The following is a 19,368-nucleotide window of genomic DNA, read 5'->3' as shown; positions in this document are numbered from 1 at the left end:
TTGCACATACTGGGGTAAGAACCAGCTGACTCATTGCTAACCGCAGCCCACCATCTCTGCCCCACGTATCTCCCTGCTGTGCCCCTGGGTATCTTGGAGGGAGCGTTACCCACCACCACCCCCTGAAGACATGGCATAGCAATAGCAAAACCGGCACAATTGGTTGGGTTTCCTCCTTTCCCCTGTGCATTTACTGCCTTTTCCCAGGAGTTCGCTGCACCTCAACGACAGGCCTTGGGCCCTGCCTGCTCGGCATGCAGGCCTTTGCTGCAGTGCCAAGGTGGGTCAGCCAAGGCTGGGGGCCATGTTCCACCCCATGCTGGGGTGCGCGTGTATCATCCACGGTACCTGCGGGGCGGGGGCCTTTCCCTAACGCAAAGCTGCGTGTTGCTCCGTCCCTTGGAACTGTAGCGGCAGCACCGGGGGCGCGAGAGCCGCTGACGGAATCGGGCGCGTGGGCTGTGACGTCAGAGCCCGGGCGGTGCCGGGGTCCTCCCCGCCGGCCGGGGGCGCCGTCTGCCCCGCGTCCGGCTTCCCGCCGCTTCCGCTGGCGCCGCTTCCGCTTTCCGGCCGCTGGAGGATGGAGGGGCGCGTGGCGCAGTCCGCAGCGCGGCTGGCGCGGCAGGTGTGGGGCGGGGAACGGCGGGGCACGGCACGGTGGGGCGGGGGACGCACCGGGGCCACCCCGCACCGCCCGCGGGCAGAGCGGCGCCCGGCGGCGCGGCGCGGCCCGGAGGCCCCCGCCGGGGAGCCCCTGAGGGGGGCTGGGCTCGGGGGGGCGGCTCCCGAGCGAGTGGCCCGGGCAGGCGGGAAACCTGAGCCGTGCGCGGAGCCCGGGGCGGGCTGCTGGGCAGCGCTGGGGGGCGGGGGGCTGGGCTCGGGCCGAAAGGCCGAAAGCAGGCGGGGGCTGCAGCCCGTTCCTCGCTTCTTTCATTTCTCTTGAGGCAAAAAGTAGCTTTACTGTAGATCCTCCTCGTCCCCGAGCCCCTGTGCCGTGGGGTGCAGCTCCCGGCACGCTCAGCGAGGGTGAGGGCTCAAGGTGAAGTTCTGCAAAAACTTCCCCCCAAAAAAGGGCAGCGGGAGGATGTCGGGCGCGGGTCCGTGTGTTACCGCCCTGGCTCTTTGTGCCGTTATCTAGCTGGCTGTGGTTGCCCTGCGGCCCGGCCGGGCGATGGGCAGCGGGGCAGCACCGGGCCCGCGGGCCGGGGAGCCCTGGGCGGCGGGAGGGCCTGCTGGAGGGCGGGCGCCACCACGGCTGCCCTGGCTCCTCCAGCAGGTTCGTTGCGCACCCATAAGGTGCCGGGGGGCGGGAAAAAGGTGGCAATACCCCTTTCCCTTTTCATTGCCTAAAAAGTTTAATCACAACCGTCAGGTTTGTCATAACTAATGGCTGATATTGACAGTAGAGTACAGAGGCAGCTTCAGGAAAACTTTGAGTCCTACAGGTTAACTTCTCATATAGTGCCCCAAGAGCACAGAACTGAGAGATTCTGGGCACTTGGCTTGTGTTTTTTTTGCCTACCACACATGTGCTCCTAAGCAACTTTTCAGTATGTTTTCTACCCACAATTCAAACATACAATAAGTACTCCATAAAATACTGAGACAATAAATCTGGCTGTTGAATCTCTGCAACTCTTTTTTTGCCTTTATTTTTCCATTTCTCCTTTGTAGCTGCCAGGAGAGGAAGGGCATCTAGGGCATTCTGGCAAGGTGGTTCGCCCTTTGTCATCACTGCTATCTGGTCTTTAGTCCATAAACAAATTCCACTCACCCTGAAGCAAAGGAAGAGGGATGGTGTTGAGCTCTCATTCCAGGAGGCTGAAAGAGGCCACGTGGAATTACTGAGCCTGAATCTGCCTGTCACTTTGCTCCCAGCCACGTGCTTCCTGGTGCCAGCTCCAGTATGCCCTGGAGACCCTTGTGAGCTGGCTGGCAGGAATCATTACCTCTTTGGGAAAGTAACCCAACGAAGAGTAGAGAGTGTGTGCTGAGTTATTACACGGAGCCAGCTCAGCAAAGGCTTGGCAGAGTAGTAGCAGAGATAAAACCGTGCAGGAGGCAAGAAGGAGGGGAAGGAAGAGAGGTGCTGTGACGCCTTTGCCATGCTTTCTAAGCCCATTTTCTCTCTTTTGGATTTTTTTTAATGTGATGGAGAAAAGCTCGGTCACATTAAAGCCCAGAGGCAGAAGCTTATGCCGGTTTCCTGTTAATTCAGCGGGGTCTTTGGAAGGCATTCTTATGTCCTAAGGGAAAATGTAAGGATGATTTTGGTCCTATTGAAAAAGCTATAGTTTTTTTGTATTCACAGGTGAGGGGAAGATTTCTAGTACTCAGCTGACCAAAGAGCCCTTGGAGATGTCAGCATGGCCTCATGTAATTCGTGCAGCTTCTCATGAGGTGGTCATCAGGTATGACCCTTTACTGACAAGTTGTGATATGTCCAGGGCTGTGCAGGTAGAATAATCCAGCGGGTGAAACTTTATGTCCTGAACAGCAGCTTTTTCCTTCCTTTTCTCAGTTAACACATTTTGTAGATCACAGGTGTATTGGATGGTACTGTGAGAGAGGAGTTACAAGAGGTATCTGTAGTTTAATGTAGTTTGTTTTTCAGAAAAAAATGTAGAATTTATAATATCCCTTTAATAACATCTAGCATTCATAGGTGATTTGCTAGAGAATTAGGTTTATCACAGGTTGCTGTGAAAAGGGGCGTTTATAACATGAACATCTAAAGACCTTTTTTCAGGCAAGCTTGGAACATGCTTATGGGTGCGGGGGCCATAGAATCATAGGGTATCTCAAGTTGGAAGGGACCCATAAGGATCATCGAGTCCAACTCCTTGCTACTCACAGGACTACCTAAAACTATACCATATGACGAGGAGGGTCGTCCAGACGCTCCTTGAACTCTTGACAGGCTTGGTGCCGTGACTACTTCTGTGGGGAGCCTGTTCCAATGACTGACCACCAGTCATTCAGTGAAGAACCTTTTCCTAATGTGCAATCTGAACTTTCCCTGATGTGGCTTCATTCCGTTTTCCCGTGTCCTGTTGCTGGTCACCAGAGAGGAGGGTTGTGAGTGGTGTTCCCCTCACTACTAGCCCATGAACCAGGGTGCCCTTGTTGCCAGTTTTGGAGCTGTTAGCTCTACTCAGCTGTGTGGCTGTCCCAACCTGGCTGTTGTGATCTTAACCCCATCAGTTCTGGAACTCAGTCTAATCATTGCTGAGTTCAGGCTTTTCTGCTGGGTGGTTTTGAATGAAAAGTTCATTTCATCATCTGTATTAACTGTTGATGAGCACAAAAAGGGAGACTTAAATGGCAGCAGCAATATTGGGATGGGCAGCTAGACCACCATGATGAAACCTTTCGCTTTCAGTTCACACTGAAGTAGCATAAAGACTGCTACTGAAACTTTCTGCAGAAGAGGAGCACAAAACATTGTAGGAAAATGTACCAGTCTGGGCTGTCACGTTGGGCTTGGCCGAATCTGAAATGGGGCCAGCCTGGATGCCTCCTATCTGCAGGTGTCTGTGCCACAAATTTACTATTTTGGTGCAGTCACGGGAAAGAAGCAGATGAGACCTACTGAACTGTGGCATTGTTTTAGAGTTCTTTACCTCCTGGCCAAATCCAAGTGATTAGGATACTAGTTGTCACCCTGTATTTGTGTTGGAAAAGCTGTTTGCCCCAGGGGTTGATGATTCCTGACAACCCTTGTTGTGGGTTCTGGCCATGCATGTGGATAAACCTCTTTCCTCATCCTCTCTTGTAGTCTAACAATATGGAAAGAAGCTCCAGTAAGATACTGGTCATCTTGCCTCCAGCAAGTCTTCACTTGGGTGGCCAGAGGCATCTGTGATGATGAAGGAAAATCCAAATCAAATTGCTGTTCTGAAAAGTTTGCCAATGGTGCTGAAATATCTCGGTGGCTGTAGTTTTGGGGGAATCTTTTAATGCAGGAGGAGTGAGTGTGAGCTTGGATATGTAGCGATTTTAATTTCAAAAGCAGAATCCAAATTTCTGCATCTGGACAATGTTTGTCCTCAGTGCAAAGCTCCCCTTAAGGACTGACTTGCTAACCTGCTTTGAAGCTGGTGACTTTGTTAGAGAGAAGATAATACTGGGTGGACACAGAATTTACAGATAATGTGATATTAAGAGTAGAACACATCTCTGCTTTTCTTAAAGCACATTCTAGGGTGGGGGTGGGTGAGTTATGCATGTTGCTGCTCTGATGTTCCTTTAAGTCAGATTGTAGCAATAATGCTTACTTTTAACTTACAGTAAAACAACTGTAAAACAATGTAATGAAATCTCTCTTGTGCTATTTTAAACTTGAAGTTCAGCCTGAAAATTTTTCAAATGGATTGTAAGTTACATGAAATGCCACCAGGTCAGGCCAGTCAGAAGAGTCAAAAATAAATATATTTTCGGTTGGTTTATGGGGGAAGGTATGTATATGTATGTGAAAGAAAAATAGTCTAATTTTCCGAGGGTCTGCCTTGGGTTAAAAGAATAGGCTGCAAAAGGAAAATCTGTGATGGACTATTTGAAGTGAGGTATTCTTGAGATACAGCTGTGCTGTTCAATGATTTTAGTTGGTTAAATGCCAAAGCAGAGGTTCAGATAAAGGTGGGTTTTTTTCCTCAGAGTCATATTCCTTCACATCTGAACCTGCAGGAAGCATCCTGTTCTCCTGTAGCAGAGGAGACCTTGAGGCTGTAAAATGTGCTGGAAGCTGAAGCAAAAATGAAGAATGATCTCAAAAGTACTCATTTTGAGCTTGTTCCACAAACAGCCCAATCTTAAGATTGTTTTGGTTCAGTTTAGGGTTTTTGAGCATCTACAGTTATTACAGTGGCATTTGTGGGAGCTGTTGTTCAGGCAGACATATAAGACCAGAAGGCTTGATGGCCCAATTTTTTTCCTTAATTAAATATTCTGTTTGTTTCAAGAGCAACAACGTAAATGAGCCCTTTCTAATAAAGTTTGGTGGCCTATGTGACTAAATAATAGCCTGAACTACCTTCTCCTGTGGGGGTTCTGGTAGAGGAGGGCCTGAATGAGTCTGGTGACAGGCTACTGAGCCAGGGTGTGGAGTGCTCGCTGCCTCTCCCTCATAGTGGCATTGAGTCACTTTACTTTTCAATAGCCTCTGGACTTCTGTTCGTGAGCCAGGTTTGTGGCTGATGGGCACAAAGCCTGTTATGGGGGAGGACAAGAGATGGAGAGCAGAGATGAAGTTTCAGATGTTTGGCTTCTGTAGGCAATGGAGTGAGGAAAATTACTGCTCCTTGCAGCAGTTTCCAACCATTGGACTAAGACTGCCTGTTGAAGCATTTGGCTGTGAAGTCTGGAGGGACACAGGGAAGTGAGGGGAAGTTTGCTTATTTGGAGCATAGAGGTCCACCTGAAATTCGTGATTGTTCCTGAATGCCTTATGTCAGTTTTAAGGGAGAAGCCATGCTGGAGGTGGGAGTGCACGCTGCAGGAAAGGCCCTATGAATTCCCTTCCACAGCACGCTGTGCTTCTTGGCATTCCTGTCTCCATTTGGTGTTTGAGCATGCGGGGGTTGTGTGAGTGATTGTGGTTTCACCCTCTGGAGGAGAAATGGTGGCATGGGAGATGGTGAAACTGACTGAAGGAGGCTTTAGGGAATTTTGAGTAAAAACATTTTACATCTTTATTAGATTAAAAAAGCTGGAAAAAGTACTTTTTCTGGGAATATGTTTTATTAGCATGACTTGTTTGCAAGTAGTACTAATATCAAGCACTTCTGTCTTGATATTAGTGAGGTTATGATCTCACTGACCATTTTTAAGAATGTTTCAGAATCCCAGTTTTTGACAGAAATAGAAACCACCTTTAAACATTAATTGTTTGGAACTATTCAACTTACATGTCATTGCTGTTACCTTTATGAGGCAAAACTAGAACTGTATCTGAGATCTTGCAGCTCCTCGCCTTCTGTCTCCCCACTCCCAAGAATTACTGTGTGACAATTTGATTTGTTTTTCAGGAAAACGAGATCAAGTTGTTAACTGCAGAAATTGAGCATCTGAAGAACTTTGGATGCTTGGGAGTCTCCCCGAGTTTGGAAGGGTTGCGAGACGAAAACGCAAAACTTAAGTATCGGTTAAATTTCCTTCGAAAGGTAAGGGAATAAAGAATTAATGCTGTAGCATGTGGTTTTGTTCTCATTAAGACAAGCTAAATGAATGATGTCAGTTTGTTACAGCTAGTGATGTGTGACAGCATGGTCACTCTGTTCTGACGCCTTAATTGATGGTGGCACATCAGATATTTCTTGGTTCCTTAAACAGAAACCTACTTTATGAAAAATGGCAGTAGGTTAATAAGCCCACACCGAATAGTCTTGGCTAGTCACATAAGGGGCAGCCCAGCTGAGATCTCTACCAAAGGTGTGAGAAGTAATGCAACCCTGTGTTCAGGGGAAGTGGGAGGGTCAAAGGGAGAAGCAGCTCTTGAATCACATGATTTTTATGTTGTATATGTTGAGCCTCTGCCTAGAGGTGTCAGCCAAATCTGTCAGCAATGCTTTGCTAGGAAGCCAAGGAAGAAATTGAGATGTAAAGGCTCCTCAGATGCTGTGAATTTAGCCTTCTGGATTTTGTGCGTTTTTTTTTCAGAGCCTTCAGGAGGAAAAAAGTAAAACAGCAAAAAGCATGATTAATATCAACAGCTGTCTTCAGGAGATCTTTGGAGCTGCTATTCAGGCTGCCTACCCAGATTTAGAAAACCCTCCACTAGTAGTGACACCAAGTCAGCAGCCCAAATTTGGGGATTACCAGTGTAACAGCGCCATGGGCATAACACAGGTAAATCTGAACAGTCTTGGAAAAAGAGGAAAAAATGGGGATGTTGTCTGTTGGAAGCTAAGTGATAAACAGCACAGTGAGAGCTGCAAGATTGCACCTCTTTCAGGCTTGTTGCGGGCCTCTGGGCTGAGAATTCCCTGAGTATCTAATGGCATTTTAGTGGAAGCCTTGGCCCTCACAGACTAGACCTTTAAACCTCTGATTAGATGACTTGTTACACGTGTATCATGCAGAAGAACTGCTCAGTTCGTGGGATCTAAATCAAATCAGGATTTAAGTGCTGCATTGATTTCCTAATGATGTGCAGTTAACTACCAGTTAATGAGCTATATGTTTGGAACTAGTATCAGCAAAAAAATTAACCACAGTTCTTGACAGTTACAAAATGACGATAAACACATACAAATCTCTGAATGCTCTTCTGTAACACCAGGAAAGTATGACATCCCCACACACGTTTGCAGTTATGTGCACACCCCCCATTCTTCCAGGGCAGGTGGGTTACAGACACACGCCCGGTCTCTGGGAACGTGGGTGGGTTCCCCTCATTGCACACACCTCCTGTGGGTGTGGGTGCTGCAGCTTCCTAGCGCCCACTAGCGCCCACGGCAGTGAGAAGGGGCCCAGGCGCTCCCCTGTGCGGCCAAGTGGGGCACAGGTGCCTGCGTGCTGCATCCTGAACTGCCCTCCACGAGCTCCGGTGTGGGCCACTCACAGCATCTGATGGCACGGGCCATCGTAGGGCCCGTGCAGAGGCTGTGGTGTGCATGAAGCACCTGCTCACAGTGTCCAACGAGGTGTAGAGTACTGCTCAGGCATTGTCCTGCATGCTGCTCTAGGTGACTCGCGTGTTTCAAAAGTCTCTCTGTAACTCCCTGGTTACAGCTGAATTTGGCTGATTGTTGTTGCATTCCTTTAAGCATTTTCAGTTTTGTGACAAATGCTCTTTCAGACAGATTTGAGTGCACTACTCTACACACTTTATGCTCATGTTCCTATCTTAATGGCTGGTTTTATCCAAGCTTTTGTTGAGGGGAGGCTGTGTGAACGACCCCACATCTATGGTTGGTGGCATCTATATTTTCTTTTAACTGAGCAAAAGGCAGGAAATGTGTGGTTTTTATTATGATGTTCTGATCTTGGAGGTTTTCAGGCAACTGTAAGAATGGTTCCACTTTACAGAACACCTGTTAAGTGTGTGCAAAGGAAGGAGTGGGGCTTTTTTTTAACCTGGCTAGTATCAACAGTTATTTTGGAAATTATGGCATTGCTGCTTTCTGGGAGATATTTGGCCAAAGAGGACCCAAACAGAATAAGAGAACCTTCAGGACTGCTGAGTGGGCTGGGACTATGCTGAAGTAAAACCAGGAGATGGGGAAGAAAGAAGGTAGTGCATACTAGCTCAGCTGCTGAAGTGCCCAAACTTTCAATACACTGATGCCTTTGAGTGAAGAGATAGACTGTTTCTAATTACAAATCTTTTATTTTTCAGTCTCAACAGAAGCAACATTTTTTATTTTTTAAGTGTTGCATTGTCAGTTCACCTTTATTTTAATCTATTAGACGGGTAATCTTGACATCAAACTTGCACCAGCACACGTGGAATTCTACTCTCCCCAGTTGCCATCAGCAGCCACTATGTCTGTTGTCCTGTCGCAATGAGTTTGACTCCCAGGCCACGTCAATACGTGCCAGCCAGCAGGCTCTTCGTCTAAAGTGCCAAGGCGGAAACAGCCCTCACAAATACTTGTCGTCTTCCCTTGGTCTTGTTAGCATATTGTGACTGGGCTTCAGCCAGAGGAGCACCCTGGGTGACTGCACTCACACAGGCTTTCAGAGCTTTGCCATTTTTTTTTGACCGCTGCTTTACCCCAATTAAGTCACAGTTGGGATTCTCGAGCAGTCCTGGCTTCTCAGTGTCAACGTTGTTCACATAACTCGGTGTCTGGGTTTCAGGTTCCAGATTGTCAGCTGTACTGGTGAATAAGGTTTCCTGGGACTGGGCTTGGCTATAGAGTTTGTTCCCTGGAAAGCCACACAGTGTAAACTGGCCCTGAGCTTGGCAGTCCTCACACATGCAGCACACTCAGAGCCTATCAGCACAGCAGAGCCAGGGATTGCAGTGCAGTCATCTCCCTCTGAGAGCAGCAGGTTATAGGGACTTGACTGCGGTGCATGTCTCCCGGTAGAGCCTTGTTCCCCGAGGCTGCCAGAGGAGCAGGAAGTGCCCTGAGTCCCGGCCAGCACTAGTACGTGCCAGGCAGCAACCTCTCCCTGCAATGCACTGATGCAGAAACAGCCCTCACAAATGCATATTGTTTTCCTGGGAGCTCGTTAGCATATTAATGCCTGGGGTTTGAGCCAGGAGCTCTGCTTGCTCCTTAGAGTAATAGGAATATGGCAGCTGTTTCTGGAATGATTTAGATACATGCCTGGAATCTGGTGTAACATGCTATAACATGCTTGTAATCTGGGTTTGCATTTATTTTTCATGTAGTCTGCACTCTGAGTACCGTTAAAGGCTACGGAGGTTTTCTTTTGTTGCTCATTCTAAGCCTTTACCATCTTGTAAAGATCCTGTTATGATCAACCATATATGTTAAACAGGAAGATGAAACTTAAGAAGAAGCCACATTTTACAGCAGACTGCAAGTTAGCAAATACAAGCAGTACTTGCAAGTGAGTATAAATTCTGAATTGACAAAGAGGTAGCTGCTCTTTGTTGTGGCCTTGGTGGGAACGAGGTAATAGATTATTTTCAAACATGTCACAGTAAGAAAGGAAAATCATGTGCTCAAAAACAAATAGTTGTGGTAATTTTACACAGTGTGAATGTAGTGTTTTGCAAGGGATGGGTTCAGCTAGCTCAGAGAATCCTCCTAAAGGGTGTTTTTCTGATTTGCAAAAAGCTATGTGAGAAGATGCTTTGGGAATGGGCAGAGAAATCATGGACTAGGTGATCTTTGAAGGTGCTTCCAGCCCAAACTGTTCTGATTTGTATGTGAACCTGCATCATGTTGCTGGAGTTCCTCACAGTGGGCCATTTATGTCTGGGGAGAAAAGGAGAGCTACTTTACCAGCAGTTTTTCTGATGCTCTTCAAGGAAAATTGGGCGGTATTGGGATTATTTATTTATTCATTTATTTATTTATTAAGTTTGAGTCTAAGGCAGAACTGAAGGCAGTTTGCTTTGGTTGCTTTTAATCATAAATCGGCAGACTTGTTCTGAAACCACACTCAGCACATACTGTAGACACAGTTCAAAACTTCAAATATGGATGCTGGCAGAGCTGAGGATACCCGTGAGGCTGATGAACAGGATTTTGAAGCAGTGTGAAGGACTGTGCCAGCTATGTTGATTTTTAAAAAGTTTGTCTCTTTTGCTAGCTTAGAGAAATACAAATTTGCCAAACCACTTAACAGGTTTTGAAAAATGGCCTGGAAGATTTTCTCCTGACATAGGGACTACCCTTGAGTTGCCCTTAGCAGAAGGGAGTGAACATGTTGGGTCTAATTACGTTTCTGCTGTGTAGAAAGAGTTGATCTAATCTGCAAAAATTTGTTAGAGATGTTTTGCTTTGTGTGTGTCTCTGCATTATGAAGCTAAAGGATCGCAAGGATCTTACAATGCCACAGTTTCTGTGCTTTCTGTTTCACTCTAGAATGTTTTGGAGGATTGAATTTTACTTGATCTTTTTGTTGTGTTTCAGATACTGCTCAAAACCAAGGAACAGAAGGTTAGCCCAAGAGAAATTGCTGAGAAAATATCAAAAAATATTCCTGCCAATGAATGTATCGAAAAGGTCGAAATTGCTGGTCCTGGTAAGATAGTTTCGTGTTACATGGTTTGTGTGTTTTAAAGCTGATAGGGCGATTTTATACTAGATGGCGATCAGGGAAGCAGAGTTGAGTTCAACTATTTTGTGATTTAAAACTGCTGTTATGGGGTGAAGTAACTTCTGTCTTGGTGAGCTTTGTAGCCCTCAGACTGGTGCAGTGGCAGAAAATCTACCTCTCTTAGTCAGGTAGCAATCCTGAGCCCTTTAATTAGCAATTTTTCCACTGATCCTTAAAGGACCAGCTTTTCCCCTTTGAATATTGGTGATGGGTATGAGGCCAAAATCATGAAATCACAGCAAAAGTCGGTATGTCCTTCTTGCTGTTGCTTGCATGGTGAGGAGCCTTGTCCTCTCAGCACTGAGATGCTGGAGTAGCAAGGTGGTTATTAAATGCTGCATCTGTTTTGTCCCTGGGATCCAGACAGAAATACATGGGCTCATATTCCTTGGGGCTGTAGCATAAACACAAAAATCACATGGCACAGCCCTTTGAGTGCTTGGGCAGAAGTTTGTTCATTAGCTCTGTGAAGGAGGGAGAAGTAAAACAGTGTTTTTCCACAAGCATTGATTATCCCAGGTGTAACAACCTTTTAGAATATTAGTTCTAAAAAAGGAGACAAAGTAGGATATTGCTCTGCATTCTGCAAATCTGGCAAGATCATTTATTTTCTCATTTAAAAATGCTTTTATAAATTCACCTTTGAGTGACAGTGTGCAAAAAGGAGTTATGTCAGTAGACTAGCTTGCAGAATCTAACTCCTGTGGTAAAGGCTACAATGGTGTGAAACAGACTTTTGTAATCTGGGAACAGAAACTGGCTTTGTTGTCCTGTTGCTGAAGGAATTTTTTGTTTGTCAAGCTAACTTCATATGCTCTTGTCCTTGGTGTGAGAAAACAGAAATCCAAGAGAGAAGGAAACAAAAAGTGCTTTGAGGCACTTCTGCATCCCCAGCACTCATTGCTAGTTTCTCCTCTAAAGGTTTTATCAATGTCCACTTGAGGAAGGATTTTGTATCGAAGCAGCTGAGCAGTTTATTGATGAATGGAGTTCAACCACCAGCTGTTGGCAAAAGGAAAAAGGTACAGCAGTAAGCACGTAGGCATCCTGCTTCCATATAGATGAAACGTGCTGGACTGCAGGTAGCTTTGAAATTCCCCCCCAAAGTGATTTCTGGAGGAGATGTCCATGTCAGCTGGTTGTTACAGCGGAGAAAATGGGATGTGACTTGGGGACTGGGGTCCATGGGGTAGGCCATGTGTAACCTGGTGTGGTCTCTGGTGAGGTGAGGGACAGGGCTGCCTGGGGATGACGTGTTGTGCCAAGGTCAGTCTGGGAGCGATCCCTGCCCCTCCGCTGGGTGGGTGCAGCTGGGCCCCAGGCTGGAAGCCTGCTCTGGTGTCCCTGCTGGGCCTTCCCTGTTACTGTGTGCTGTCAGCAGCAAAGAGGGGGTGAGGGTCAATGATAGCAAGCTTTGTTCCCCCCTGCCCCCAACAAAATCTGGATTAAACACATCAGATGTGCTAATGACTGCTGCCTTTTATTAATTTTTCCTTTGATACTGTGTCTAAGGTGGTGGTGGATTTTTCATCCCCTAACATTGCAAAGGAGATGCATGTTGGCCACCTGCGGTCTACCATCATTGGAGAAAGCATGTGTCGCCTGTTCGAATTTGCAGGTTATGATGTTCTGAGGTGAGAGTTGACTTTTGGGTGGGGTGGGCTTGTCTGACTAAATTTATGCAATGCCTATCTCTGTGATTTGGTATGTATTGGTCTTTTTTTATAAGCTCAGAACAAATAATACTTTATAGGTAGTAAGAAACTAAGCTGAGCAAGTGTAGCAGGGTTAGGAATCAAGACGGGCACAACTTTATTGCAGTGAAACTGGCAGGGGCTTGCCTGTGTTTGGTTTCTGATATGTGTGTTTCTTCTTTTAGAATATATATTTTTAAACTGTTGGAGAAATCATTGCTATTGTGCTCTTTGCTTCAAGGTTAAACCATTTAGGAGATTGGGGCACCCAGTTTGGAATGCTCATTGCTCACCTCCAAGACAAATTTCCGGATTACTTAACTGTTTCTCCTCCCATTGGGGATCTCCAAGCTTTTTACAAGGTATTTGCAGCAAATAAGTGTGATATTTATGTCAGCATCTGAAAAGCAGATTGAGGGTCTTTACAAATTGCAGCGTAATTTTGGAGAAACAAGAATTGAATCACTGTTAATAGGTTATTACAGTAACCTGCCACTGGGTAATGAATTGCAGTATCTGATATTGAGTTGTTGGTATGGGGCACGATTAAAGGACTTTGTAAGCATGCTGCCTCTCTGTCTTTTGAGGTGCATATGCTTGGAGAACCTGTTACGAATGTTAGCTTGTTTCAGGGGAGGAAGAGGTACATGTTCATGTAGTGTGTTTTACCATAGGAATCCAAGAGGAGGTTTGACACAGAGGAGGAATTTAAGAAACGTGCCTATCAATGTGTGGTGCTGCTGCAGAGCAAAAACCCAGACTTCATTAAAGCGTGGGAACTGATCTGTGATGTGTCGCGGAAAGGTGACTTTGCCGGATATGGAAACATGTCTCAGCAGTAGAACAGTGTTGCTTTCTTCACCTTTATGTCTGAGTCCATCCTCTAGTTTTCTTTTGAAAATCACTGCCACCCTGCTGCGAGAAGCTTAAAGAAAAAAGCTGATACAACCAAAGTACTGGGCTGTCTGTGGAGGCTTGCAGCTAAATCTTTTGTCTCCTGAGTCCTAGTCTGAAGGCTTCACCAAGAGATGGAGAATGCCTTTAGGGACTTTCTGTGCCTGTTGGTAAACATGCTGCTAATTCCCACTGTGTGCATTTAATGGAAGTATTTTATTCTTTTTTTCTCCTCAAGAGTTCCAGAAAATCTACAACTGCTTGGACATCACACTCATAGAGAGAGGGGAATCATTCTACCATGAGATGATGAAAGACATCGTGAAAGAATTTGAAGATAAAGGTGAGGCTTTTGGTCTCAGACTCAGAAATTATGCAGCTGTCAGGATGAGTGAGGTAACCTCACTCCTCTCGAGCAAGGCTTAAGACTGACGTTTTTGAAGTTGCGTGTTCCCCACCCTTGCTCTTTCTCCCAGCCACATTTCCTGAGTGGATCTTCTGTGGCATTTCCTCACAGAGGAGCATTAGCAGAATTGATTCTTGCATGTTTCATTCCAGAAAGCTTGAATCTTCTTTGTTGACACCAAAAGCAGTTTATCTGTGATATTTGTAGGCAATAGCGTGAGGTACTACTGGATTTTATTGTAACCTTAGTGAATAGTCAAGGAGTGATATATGACAAACTTCCTGGTCTTAGTGTTGTGCCTGTATGGGAACTTCCTCTGAGAAGTCTCTGTGAAGACAGAGGCATTTTTGGATCACGTTGACTTTGAGACTGGCAAGAAGCCAGATGGAGCATAAAAGGTCTCTGGTTTTAAGTGCTTCCTGTCTGGATTTGGCAGTTGTTTAATCACACCATCTGAGGTGTTCTGACTAGCCTTATCTCTGAAAGACTTTGTGTTAAGTCATCATTGCATCTCTATAGAGTTTCTGTTGCCTTCAATGCCATACTTTGTGATGCTGGTTTTGTGGCTGTAAAGGTGGTTCTGGATGCTGATGACATAAGTTTTTAAATCCAATTAGGTCTCTTCTGGTAAGGCCAGATCTGTAGAGATCTGCTTCCTTGTGCACAGTCTGAGTTCTGGAAGTGCAGTGACTTGGTTGGCAAGGGAGTTCTCATTTAGGTTTTTTTGTATTTTGAGCCATTAATTACTTGATAACGTGAGTGCATGGCCTTTTCTTTCTGGTAGCATCCCGGAAGGCAAGTGTTCCTGCCTGTGCTGGCCCACAAACCTCCCCATTCAGTACAACACAGAATGTTTTCCATTGCTTTTCTAGGATTTGTCCAGGTCGATGACGGCCGGAAGATTGTGTTTGTTCCAGGTTTCCCTGTCCCATTGACAATCATGAAGTCGGACGGAGGTTACACGTACGACACGTCTGACTTAGCTGCTCTTAAACACAGGGTGTGCGAAGAGAAGGCTGATATCCTTATTTATGTTGTTGATAGCGGCCAGGTGAGTATGCCAACCTCTGCTGTCACTGCTGGTACAGATCACCAGAAAGTGTGTTAAATGACAGATGCAACAGTAACATAGGTAGAACACCACAGGGTTCTTAGTATGGTATATTTGCTCTTGTCCTTATCAGTGTAGTGGTGAATCTAGCTTGGTGGCTGGTGGTCTCCATGAAGAGCCTCTAAAACTGATTAATTAGGAAGAGAGCCAGTTACCACTGGAGATGGGTGAAGCCTAAGTCTCAGTAGGTCTGGAATGAGATTTGTACTGCTTATACTTATGTCTCTCCTTAGCTGAGGAAATGCAAGGTTGTCAGCTCTGTATCTCAGCAGTGATGGGAATTTACTGGTTGCTGCTTCTGTGAGCCAGGAAAGCTCTTTGAAATGTTGAACTTTCTGAAGTGGAATTGTTCTGAGGAGCTAGAATGACGTTTTAAGTCTCATTGTGAGAGCAGCATTGTGAAGAAGATAAAGCTGGGAAGAAAGCTGTACCTGGAGGAGTGGGTTGAGAAACCCATTTGTTGCTATTTGTTCCTTGCAGTCAGTGCATCTACAAACAGTGTTTGCAGCTGGACAGATGATCGGTTGGTATGATCCCAAAGTAACCAGAGTGGCCCATGCTGCGTTCGGAGTGGTGCTGGGAGAAGACAAGTAAGTCTTTGGATATAGTTTTTCCTCTGTATGTGCTCTGCAGAGGATGATTGAGTGAATACAGAAGACTTGTTCTTGTTTGTTGATAAGTATGTGTATGTGGCATGCCAAAAAAAACCCCAAAGCACCGCGTCCATGCTGTTATTCCTAACTGTGTCATTTCATTGCGTGTCATGGTCCTTGATCCACATAGTCATTGATGCTGTGGTCAGGTTCTCTCTTGGGCCTGGCTTCTGCTGCCTGTATTTGGTTAGGGGCACTGGGAACGGCTGGTGGAAGTGCAGTGGAAGCTGATGTGAATACTGGGAGAGGGCAACAGTAAAGGCCATGATTTCCATTATTGTCTACCTGCCTCACAGTGGATGAAATGAACATTGGGAAAATAACCTCTGCGTCCTGGTCTGTAATCCAGGCCCTTATGCTCCAGAGTCATTCTTGTGTCTGTGAAGGTGCGGCTAAAACAGTGTGCTCTGATGGTGACGTGCCGTTGTGGACTGGCTGTTCTTGCTATAGCTTTGTTATAAAAGTTACTTGTTGGGCTGGGCAGGGGTCTGGCACTGGTATTGCATCCTGCCTAATATCTGGAACTGGGACAGTTTTGACTGTTGGAGCCTTCCTAGTCACCCCTCCCAGCCACCCTGTGGGTGTTCTCTGATATTCCCATGTTTTGTGGGAGTATTTTGCTTCTTACGCAGGTGGACATTTTGACTGTGTGTTTTCAGGAAGAAGTTCAAAACTCGTTCAGGGGATACAGTACGTCTTATGGATCTGCTGGAAGAAGGGCTGAAACGAGCCATGGAAAAGCTGAAAGACAAGGAACGGGACAAGGTAGCTGTGACAAATTGCTTATCTTTCCTGAGAACTTCCCAGGTTTGTGCATAGACCTGCTGTTTTCACATTCTGGATGTGAGCTGAGAATATGGACACTGTCAAACCGCTCCGGAGATGCTGTGGATTGTGTACAAAATCAGTGTGATTATTTGATAGCAGTTCAGGCAAGGGGCTGTTATGGGGAAAGAAAAGTATCCCTGAGGACACAACAGTGAGGAAACATGAGCTGTGGGCAGCATGCTGGCCTCTGGCTGGTACTGCAGAGCTTTTTCAGGACAGGAGAGGAGAGTTGGGCCTGGCAGGGTAGCTGGCCTTGCAGGCACCATCAGGTCTCACTGGTGTGATGGCATCAGTGGTGAATCCCATGGGATGCCACCGGAGGTGGTGGCAGAATATAGAGTTGCAGCCTTGGCCTGCTGGGCTAGTGGTGACTTCTGGTGCTGGATGGTTGAGGATCTGCAGGGGACTTTGGCATCAGTCTTCACCCTTTCCCTTGGAGGCTGTGGCAGAGTTTGCTGGAGGCCCTTTGCTTAATGAGATTTCTGTCTTGGATCCTGATGGCCTGGAGAGAACTGGACAGTGTGCGACTTGGAATGGAACAGAAGGACCAAACTTTGTCCAAGCACTGTGTGAGGCAGTGGAAATAGGAAATGCAGTTCCTTGGTGCTGTGCAGCGTACAGTGAAAATGAAATGTCACTTTTAAACAGGAAAATGAGAAAGCACAGAAAAAAAACACCTTGAAAATCTCCCAAGGGCTCATATGAGTCAGACACAATGTGCTTTGCCATGCTGACAGGGTGCTGATCCACCAGAGAGGGGTTTTGTGAGTGTTTGGACTGCGGTGTCAGCATTAACATGGGCAGAGCTGCAGTGCCATTTGATTGCAGAAGTGAGGGGGGGATGTGGGGGTTATCTGTGGTCTTGAGGTGGGAAAGTGGGTGTGAGCCTTTCACTGAGTACCACATGGGTAAAATCCCCTCAGCAGCCTGGGCTTTCCTCTTGACCCATGTTGAGTGGCCAAGGCTGTGTGTTGTGGTTTGTGATGCCAACATAGCACTCTTCCTCATGAGTGTTACCTGTTTTGAAATTGCAACAGGTCCTCACAGCAGAAGAGCTGAAAGCTGCCCAGACGTCAGTTGCTTTTGGATGTATTAAATATGCAGATCTCTCCCACAACAGACTAAACGATTACGTATTCTCCTTCGACAAGATGCTAGATGACCGAGGAAACACAGCTGCATATTTGCTGTATGCCTTTACACGGATCAGGTAGGTTGAGTGTGCTGGGAGTTGCTTGGAGTTGGTCTCTGGTGCTCTCTGCATCTTTATCGCAAAGGAACATGTGAGGAAAGGGGTGACTTAGTGCTGTTAAGGGGTAGATGGTAAGAGAAGCCAGCTACACCAGTATGTGCCATAGGCAAGATTTTATTTGTCATTGGAAATGGTGTCCTCTGCTATCTGAAACAGGGCTCTTCCATGCAACGTGCATCCTGGGCTTTTAGCTATCAGGGAGGGAACTCTAGGAGTGTCTGGTAATGCCATTAGAGGTTTTAGGTGGTTGGAGAGGGGTGATCCTTTGTTCCAGCAGCTTCTCACCTCAGGTGTTGCCATACCCCGCACAGATTTTGTGGCATCCTGAGCCCTGGTTTGCTTGGCAGCATCAGCTGTCCTTGCTGACACCTGTGCCCAGAGCACATCCCTCCCTCTTCCTCTGCAGTGCCTGGTTGGATCGCTCTGAGGGCAGCACCTCCCCAGGCGTTCCCAGGGCTGATTGCTCTCTTCTAGCCTGGTAACCCAGGATTGGTGAGCAAGGAGATCAGCGGGTGGCCTGTGGTGGTCCTGATAACAGCCAGACACGTGACCAGCTGCAGGCTGGCCCTGAGGCAGGTTAAGCTGTGGGACCCTCACAAGCAGACTGTGGTTTGGATCATTCCAGGGCTATTGCTCGCCTGGCCAATATTGATGAGCAGATGCTGCGGAAGGCAGCCAGGGAGGAGGTGCTCATCCTTGACCATGAGAAGGAGTGGAAACTGGGCAAGTGCATTCTGAGGTTCCCTGAGATCCTGCAGAAGATCCTGGAGGACTTGTTATTGCACACGCTCTGTGACTACCTTTATGAGCTGGCCACTACCTTCACCGAGTTCTACGACAACTGCTACTGCGTTGAGAAGGACAGGCAGAGTGGTGAGTGTTGGCCATGGGGTGCTGCATGTGCCTGTGTCACACACCACGGTACAGGCAATCTGTGGGGTGTTTCCCTGTGCTGGGAAGGCCATTGTCACACTACTTGATGCTGCAGAACAAATGCTGTCCATGTGGGAGTACTGAAGGTGGCTGGCACAGCCTGTGTCACCATCCTGTGAAGCAGGAGGGTTGAGAAGAGAGTTGTGAGCAACCAGGCACCTGGAAACAGGAGAGCTCATCAGTCTGCCTGGCTTGGGGAGAACTGGATGGGGCTCAGTGTGCCCAGCCCCGGGGCCAGTTTGTGGGCAGATGGGCTTCCCCTCGGGAAGACAGCATTAGCTGTTCTGAGCAGGTGCTCCAGCTCCTCCCTTGGTGTTTTGCAGGCCAGATCGTGAAGGTGAACATGTGGAGGCTGCTGCTGTGCGAAGCCACTGCCACCGTCATGGCCAAAGGATTTGACATCTTGGGGATTAAGCCTGTGCAGAGGATGTAGCTGTTCCCTGTGGGGTGACAATAAAGGGACTAAACGACTGGAGGTGTCTGTGTCTGTTAGGGTGGACTTGTGGTAAGGGAGGATGCTCCAGGGGAGCAGCACCCTCTTAGGAGAGAAAGGAAGGAAGAAATGAAAGGCAAGGAGGAAGTAAGGGAAGAAGGAAAGAAGGGAGTGGGGAGGGAGGAAGGAAAGTAAGAAAAGAGCAGAACAGGAGCATAGCTTTAGAAGCCACAGGTGCAGAGGCAGGCCATGGGCACGTGCAGCTCAAAGCAATTCTGTGTGCAGAACCAAACCCCACGGGCCCATGACAGGGCTGCTCTGCTTCAGTCTGCAGAGTTTAAGGACTGAATATTCGGAACACCCAAGAATACCTCCAGGAAACCCTCCAACCTTGCACAGTACAGTCACCCACACTCCCAGA

General features: G+C 47.1%; 2 protein-coding genes across 8 annotated transcripts in view; one reads left to right on the top strand and one right to left on the bottom strand.

The window, feature by feature from the left end:
• Positions 1–515: 515 nt before the first annotated feature.
• RARS1 (arginyl-tRNA synthetase 1) lies at positions 516–18,985 on the top strand. Of its 4 annotated transcripts, XM_064458943.1 has the most exons (17): positions 529–625; positions 2,312–2,411; positions 3,779–3,915; positions 6,027–6,161; positions 6,658–6,846; positions 10,557–10,668; positions 11,665–11,765; positions 12,256–12,377; positions 12,679–12,799; positions 13,112–13,241; positions 13,570–13,674; positions 14,610–14,788; positions 15,329–15,438; positions 16,161–16,266; positions 17,367–17,539; positions 18,207–18,454; positions 18,838–18,985. In XM_064458943.1, exons 3-17 carry the CDS (start codon positions 3,865–3,867, stop codon positions 18,945–18,947), a joined length of 1,992 nt encoding a protein of 663 aa, XP_064315013.1. In that variant the 5' UTR covers positions 529–625; positions 2,312–2,411; positions 3,779–3,864; the 3' UTR covers positions 18,948–18,985. The 4 variants fall into 4 exon arrangements, with proteins under 4 accessions (XP_064315015.1, XP_064315013.1, XP_064315016.1 ...); XM_064458946.1 differs by lacking the exon at positions 3,779–3,915; XM_064458944.1 differs by lacking the exon at positions 2,312–2,411 and having other exon boundaries at positions 561–625.
• Positions 8,310–19,368, bottom strand: part of LOC104046370 (rho GTPase-activating protein 7-like) — a 64,047-nt gene continuing 52,988 nt past the window's right edge. For 2 of the 4 annotated variants that reach the window (XM_064458937.1, XM_064458941.1), the window contains exon 12: positions 8,310–18,954. The gene's annotated coding sequence lies outside the window, so the exon portion shown is untranslated. The remainder of the gene's footprint in view (positions 18,955–19,368) is intronic. The other 2 variants (XM_064458938.1, XM_064458940.1) reach the window with 2 other exon arrangements.

This window comes from Phalacrocorax carbo, chromosome 8 (assembly GCF_963921805.1).
Source record: "Phalacrocorax carbo chromosome 8, bPhaCar2.1, whole genome shotgun sequence".
Taxonomy (NCBI): domain Eukaryota; kingdom Metazoa; phylum Chordata; class Aves; order Suliformes; family Phalacrocoracidae; genus Phalacrocorax; species Phalacrocorax carbo.
This window is presented reverse-complemented; position numbering and strand designations above follow the sequence as displayed.

Excerpts from the sequence above, each read along its gene's own strand:
- RARS1 (XM_064458943.1), top strand. The coding sequence starts at position 3,865 with ATGATGAAGGAAAATCCAAATCAAATTGCTGTTCTGAAAAGTTTGCCA. Across the intron at positions 6,162-6,657 it reads GGTTAAATTTCCTTCGAAAG|AGCCTTCAGGAGGAAAAAAG; the intron begins GTAAGGGAATAA and ends TTTTTTTTTCAG. Across the intron at positions 15,439-16,160 it reads GTGGTGCTGGGAGAAGACAA|GAAGAAGTTCAAAACTCGTT; the intron begins GTAAGTCTTTGG and ends GTGTGTTTTCAG.